A 6,000-nucleotide genomic window follows, 5' to 3' on the forward strand; every position below is an offset into this window, starting at 1 on the left:
TAAGCACAGGGCCTTCAGAGCTCATCCAAACAGCTGCTCCATATTGAACAAGATCTGCTTGGTCCATACCCAAAGATTCAGAGATTTGGTGCCTGGGTTTTTTCTCAAGCACTGCAGCCTACTTGATACTTGTTTGCATTTTCTTCTTCTCTTCAGTGACAAAAAGAGCCCTGGAAGTGAGGAAAGCCAGTGGCATAAAATCTCAGCCTTTGGGATCAATTGGCTCTCAGCCAATGGCCATTTGGACTGAGACATGGGTTCATTTGATGTAGAACTAACATCTGCAGAGTTTCTACTATGTGCTGGATATTTTTTGTGTACTACTCTAATTTTATAACACCCCTCCCAGATGGGTATGATCATCTCAATTTAGAGTTTAGACTTTGGGGTTCAGATCCCAACTAACTTGCTTGAGGTTGCACAGTGACTGACAGAGCTGATTTCTGATCTGGGTATAGGCGGACTTTAAATTGCTTACCCTTTCTCCTAAGCCAAGAGCCAATTTGTTCTTGTCTCTGTCTCTGCTGTCCCACAGTATTCTCTTCAGCACTTAACCATAGACCCACAGTTCTTGTACATCCCAAAGCGGGTGGATGTTATTAGACACTATGAAGCCAAAGATTTTTTTTTTAATTTTTTTTTAACGTTTTTATTTATTTTTGAGACAGAGAGAGACAGAGCATGAATGGGGGAGGGTCAGAGAGAGAGGGAGACACAGAATCTGAAACAGGCTCCAGGCTCTGAACTGTCAGCCCAGAGCCCGACGTGGGGCTCGAACTCACAGACCGCGAGATCATGACCTGAGCCGAAGTCGGCCACTTAACTGACTGAGCCACCCAGGCGCCCCAGATTTTTTTTTTTTTTTTTCAGATTTCAAGTTCTTTCTTAAGAACCTCTTCACCTTTAATTGTGCTAAGGTTGTTTACCTGTTTGAACTATTCTTACCTCACTGTCTCCCCCCTTCTTTTGGTTCTAAATCTCTGGTTCAGACTTTTTTTTTTTCTTTTTTAAGTTTATTTATTTTGAGAGAGCGGAGGGAGGGGCAGAGAGGGAAGGAGAGAATCCCAAGCAGGCTCTGTGTTGTTAGTGCAGAGCCCCACACGGGGCCCCATCACACAAACCACGAGACCATGAACTGAGCCGAAATCAAGAGTCAGATGCTTAACCTATTGAGCCACTCAGGTGCCCTGAGACCTCTTTTCTTAATAAGCATTTCCTCCAACTTCACATTCACCTGCAACTTTCAACTGATACACACCTCTGCCATTAACTAGCTGCTTGACCTGATCTTAGCCTCTCTGGACCTCCATTTTCTCATCCTAGAAAATGAGCTGTGTCAAGTTTCCCCCGCCCCATCTTCCGTTTTTCCTGTTTTCACTCTATTTTCATCCAGCTTTCTAATATGGTCCATGCCCACCCTTGCACTGGCTTTCCGTTTTGGCTGTAGGTTGCAGATTATGCCGTCGTGTTCTGTATGCAACCCCAAACCAACCCTGATAAACGTGGTGAGTCTTGACACGCAAATTCAAGTTAAAAAGCCTGGAAACTTGTACCTTAAACTTACACAACATTACATGCCAACTATATCTCAAAGCTGGGAAGGGGGGACCTGGAAACCCCAGTTCCTTTTTGAATTTTACTTCCTTTGCTGTTTCTGTGCACTCAGTTTACATGCTATATTTTTCATCTTTCTTCCCATATGCCATCTGCTTACAGAGCTGTTAATCCGGTTGTAGTTGGCTTTATAAATCAAATATCCCTTGAATTTCCTGATATCCACTTGTCTGCTCTTTGTTGCTCAGTAGGGTGATCGTCTCATCCTGCAGATGAATCTCCTGGATCCTCTTTATGCTCTGAAATGAGATGACATACTTTTTGTTCTTACTTCCTGACTTTGTTGAGATTTGTACTGCCTTTGGTATTTGGTATTCTATTCTTGCAAATATTTTCTAGGCAATGGGGATGCGGCAGTGCATAAAACAGACAAGCATCTCTGCCTCCATGGGTCTTACGTCCCAGGGGAGAGAGAGTAGACAATGAACATACTAAATGAAATAAAATGGCACATCTGAGAGTGATGAGTGCCCTGGGGAAAAGTAAAGTCCAATTGAGAGATGGGCAGTGATGGAAGGAGAGATTAGGATTTTAAATAAGATTTAATTTTTGAAAAAGAGTGGGCATGCAAAGGGCTTCTGTTATAAAAGCAGCTTTGCTGGGAAGTTTTAAAGATGTGTGGTAGAAATGAAGTTTGGGGAGTTGAGAAAGCTGTCTTTTTTTATTATTTATAAACGAAAACACACAGAGACAGCCAAAGAAACACCATGTATCATCTAATTTAAATTATGTTCTCTCTTTCAAAGGCCATCTACCATGTTACCTCCCCTAAGCCAGAGGTGCCTTTAATTCTCACAAAGGGAGGAATGAGACAAGGCTAAACATAAATGAGGATTGCTTATATTGGTAAAAGGAGAGCCTGTGATTAACAAAGAATATGAAAATCTACTAGGCAGAAGGTGGGCACAGGTTGTTCATGTGATTCACTGAGCAAAGAGAAGAAATAGATTTAATTGAATCTGGAATATTTTAGGGTAGAAGGATATAAAACTGTTGCTAGGAAAAACCTTTCCTTAGAGATTTTGTAATGAGATAAAAGGAAAGGCCAGACTTGGGAAATACTTGGGTTACTCAGCATTGAATTAGAGAGAAATTAAACGGGAAATGCAAGTAATCTAGCAGAAAGCAATGCATTCAATAAATATTTTAAAAAAATGGCACTCTTGCAATAAATACACTATTTCTTTACGTTACTCATGCAGGCATAACTGCAAGATGAATCACTGCTGGGATTTTAAGAGATGGGAAGGCCTGGGGAATTTCTGAAGAGGGATGTGGGGTTTTGACCCATTGAGTTAGGGGCTTTGGCCAAGAGACTTGGTTTGACCTCTTCTTATATTCTTAAGATGCCCAAGCAAATCAGGTCACCTCTCCAGGGCTCCAAACACAGACCTCAGGTTTACAGACTAGGAAGTGAAACCAAGATTACCCAGAAAGTCTTTCAAGGAGCTGTGATTAAAACTCCAACCTTCCTGACCCAAAGCCCTGCCTTACATTACTTAACTATGATCTAAAAGAGAAAAACCATTTTAAAGCATATGTGTTCTCTCAGCAATACCTTGGCAGTTAATAACCTGCCAGAGAAACAGCTTTTACTAATGAATGCATTCATGTTTGTTTGTTTTTTAATCAACCAGTTCTCCCCATAATAAGCTCAGAAATGATATGGAGAGGTTTCTGATTTGGGGATTCAGTGAGATAATTACAAACTGGAACCACAGAGCTAGGAGTCTGTACTTACTGTCATAAATGTGTCAGCATCTCAAAGACTAGAAATGCTATAATAAGACTGTTGATTGTAGTGGACTCTTTGCTGAGGCAGCTGAAAGATCACTGGCCGATTCATGTCCATGAATATTTTTCAGCACCAGCTACAAGCAGCCCACTGTGTGAAACAGGGAGGCTGTAAGGATTAGTGCAACGCTGTGTAGCCAGGAGAAGCCATTTTGAGTAGGGCTATTTATCATATTTTGCTTTTGTTGTCTTCCTTTTACATTTTTTCAAACGTGGTGTTTTAACCTGATGTTGTTGTATTGCTTTTTTTTTTTTTTGCATTCTACTGTTTCTCTTTCATCTTTTCCTTCAGATCTAGTTTCCACTCATTTCTCTTATCTTTGTAAGAAGCCTGATGAGATTTTTTTTTTTTTTTTTTTTTTGCTGCATAAAGGCTTTGTTTTCATCTCCTAGGTTTTGTTTGTTTGCTCAGTGCTTTTCTCTGGTTTACCATCCCAGTTTATTCCATTTCAACCTCCCTAATTTTGATTGCTCATGCCTAATTCCATGTCTCCACTCGTCCTGCAAAGTTTCGTCCCCCTTATATACCTACTAATTCCACCCACCTTCAAAATGTAGAACAAATCCTGGCTTAATTATGTTGACTTTCTTGGCTCCCTGGTTATATTTTCCTGCATCTCTGTGTTAATTTCTCAGCTAGGCTAGAAGCTCGTGAGGGTAGGAACCAGACCTCAGTCATTTTCTAGAATGCCCAGCAAAATGTTTTGTACCTGGTAGATCTAGAGAGGGCAAAGTTGACATTAATTTAAGGGCCTCGCCATCTCCAGGAATCGCTAAATGCTATATATTCATAGAGAAAGTTCGCTTCACATTGACTACTGATGTATCAATAGTTTATTTCACCACTATTTTGGCAGGCTGTATCCTAAACCACAAGAGGAACACTTGAGTAAATTTACATTTGGATTATTAGGAATTTTCCCTTGTATCTATTATTGCCAAGCTGGTTGGAAGATAATGCTTTTCAAATTTAAAGCAAAAATATTTGAGTCTTCCTCCCATCAGATCTCTTGCCACCAAACTGAGCAAAATAGTGCCAGCTACTCAAAAAAACCAGGTGTTCTTACCTAAAAGTGAGAAGTGTGAGAGTACTGTTGATGATTTATTTTGAAAACTATTTTTCATAATTTGTAAGCCTAAATTCACTTACGAGAATGTTTTCTGCCCGCTGTTAGCCCCATAAACAGTATTCCCTAAAACTTTCAGATTGTAAGGCAAACCTATTTTTTCAGAGTTCTGTCTGGAGAGGAGGAGCACAAGGCTGTGGCCAAGCTGCTGAGGATGGCTGGGTCTTGTTTTTCAGGTGGTTGGCAACACGACGTCTGGAAGCTACAGTTACAGCGTCCAGAAGAGTCTGGCGTTTGCCTATGTGCCTGTCGAGCTAAGTAAAGTAGGACAACAGGTGGAAGTTGAACTGTTAGGCACAAATTATCCGGCAACCGTCATACAGGAACCCTTGGTATTGACAGAACCAGCCAGAAACCGGCTTCGGAAGAAAAATGGAAAGGACAAAATTTGAAAAAGACCCTCAGCAGGCAATTGAATTATGTTTGCTCTATGACTACCAAAAATCATAACTGAGTTTTGGGGGGGGAATACAAGAAACCAATAATTCATGGGTTCATTCAAATGAATAATTTGAATAATTCATTCAAAATCATCAAAATCTAGATTTCTCATCTTAATAAAATAACAATTCTTTTCTAAACAAGGAAGAAAAATGGATTAGTGCTGTACTTTGTTCTTTCAAATGAAGGTATTTGAAATGAATGTTTTTATTACCCTATATTGTTTATGAAATTCAGCAAAACATTTAGGTGTTTGCGAATATACAATCACTATTATAACTGAATTAGAGGAAATTATATAATTGTTAGAGCATCTGCATATGGTTCTTGTTACCTGACAACAAACTAATTGTTCTACATAAAAACAAATGCAATACTATTCATTGATGTGTTTCATTAGGAAACAGTAGTTGAATAAGGGATAGTTTTAATTTTTATAATGTATTACAATGAAAACAGTAAAATTTAATATTGATACATAAATTGTTATTCAACTCTCTGAAACACTTATTTTCCTAATGAATTCCCTGTAAGCAGTATTATGGGACATCATTATTGTCCTTCCAAAGGTTGTTTTAAAAGAGTAGTTGCAAAAAGAACAGGCTTCCAAAGGAAGCATTGCTTGAAGACCTTTTGAAATGAAGCTGAAACATAGATTGTGCCAGTAAAAACACAGTTTGAATACTGAACACCTCTCTTTGGGAAAGAATTAATGCAAGTTGACATCACATGTGCCGTTCTGAATATCATTTCACGAAGCATCTGACAAAGCAGGTCAAACAAGAGCTAAAGAGATGACAGGATGGCCCTTAGCACTATGTACAGCAAGAAAAAAATCCATTTAGAAATAATTCCCTCATAAATTTTTTGAAATTAAATTCAGTGGACTGAACAAATCAACCTTTTTTTTTTGTAAAAGGTAACTTATCACTTAAAATTTGTTAGACACACATTTGTTAAACATTTATTGAGCTTTTCCTGGGTATTAAAGTTGGATGTGAGACGTAAAATTCTGTAATTAGAA

The 6,000-nt window shown here is 39.0% G+C and overlaps 1 protein-coding gene across 3 annotated transcripts in view; it reads left to right on the top strand.

Annotated features, from left to right (window-relative positions):
- The window catches only part of DMGDH (dimethylglycine dehydrogenase), a 70,359-nt gene extending 65,004 nt beyond the window's left edge, over positions 1 to 5,355 (top strand). For all 3 annotated transcript variants that reach the window (XM_086698110.1, XM_086698095.1, XM_086698102.1), the window contains one exon: positions 4,712 to 5,355. In XM_086698110.1, coding sequence (XP_086554236.1) covers positions 4,712 to 4,927 — 216 coding nt within the window. In that variant the 3' untranslated portion in view covers positions 4,928 to 5,355. The remainder of the gene's footprint in view (positions 1 to 4,711) is intronic.
- Positions 5,356 to 6,000: the final 645 nt, after the last annotated feature.

This window comes from Puma concolor, chromosome A1 (genome assembly GCF_028749965.1).
Source record: "Puma concolor isolate L17-30 chromosome A1, mPumCon1.1.hap2, whole genome shotgun sequence".
NCBI lineage: Eukaryota > Metazoa > Chordata > Mammalia > Carnivora > Felidae > Puma > Puma concolor.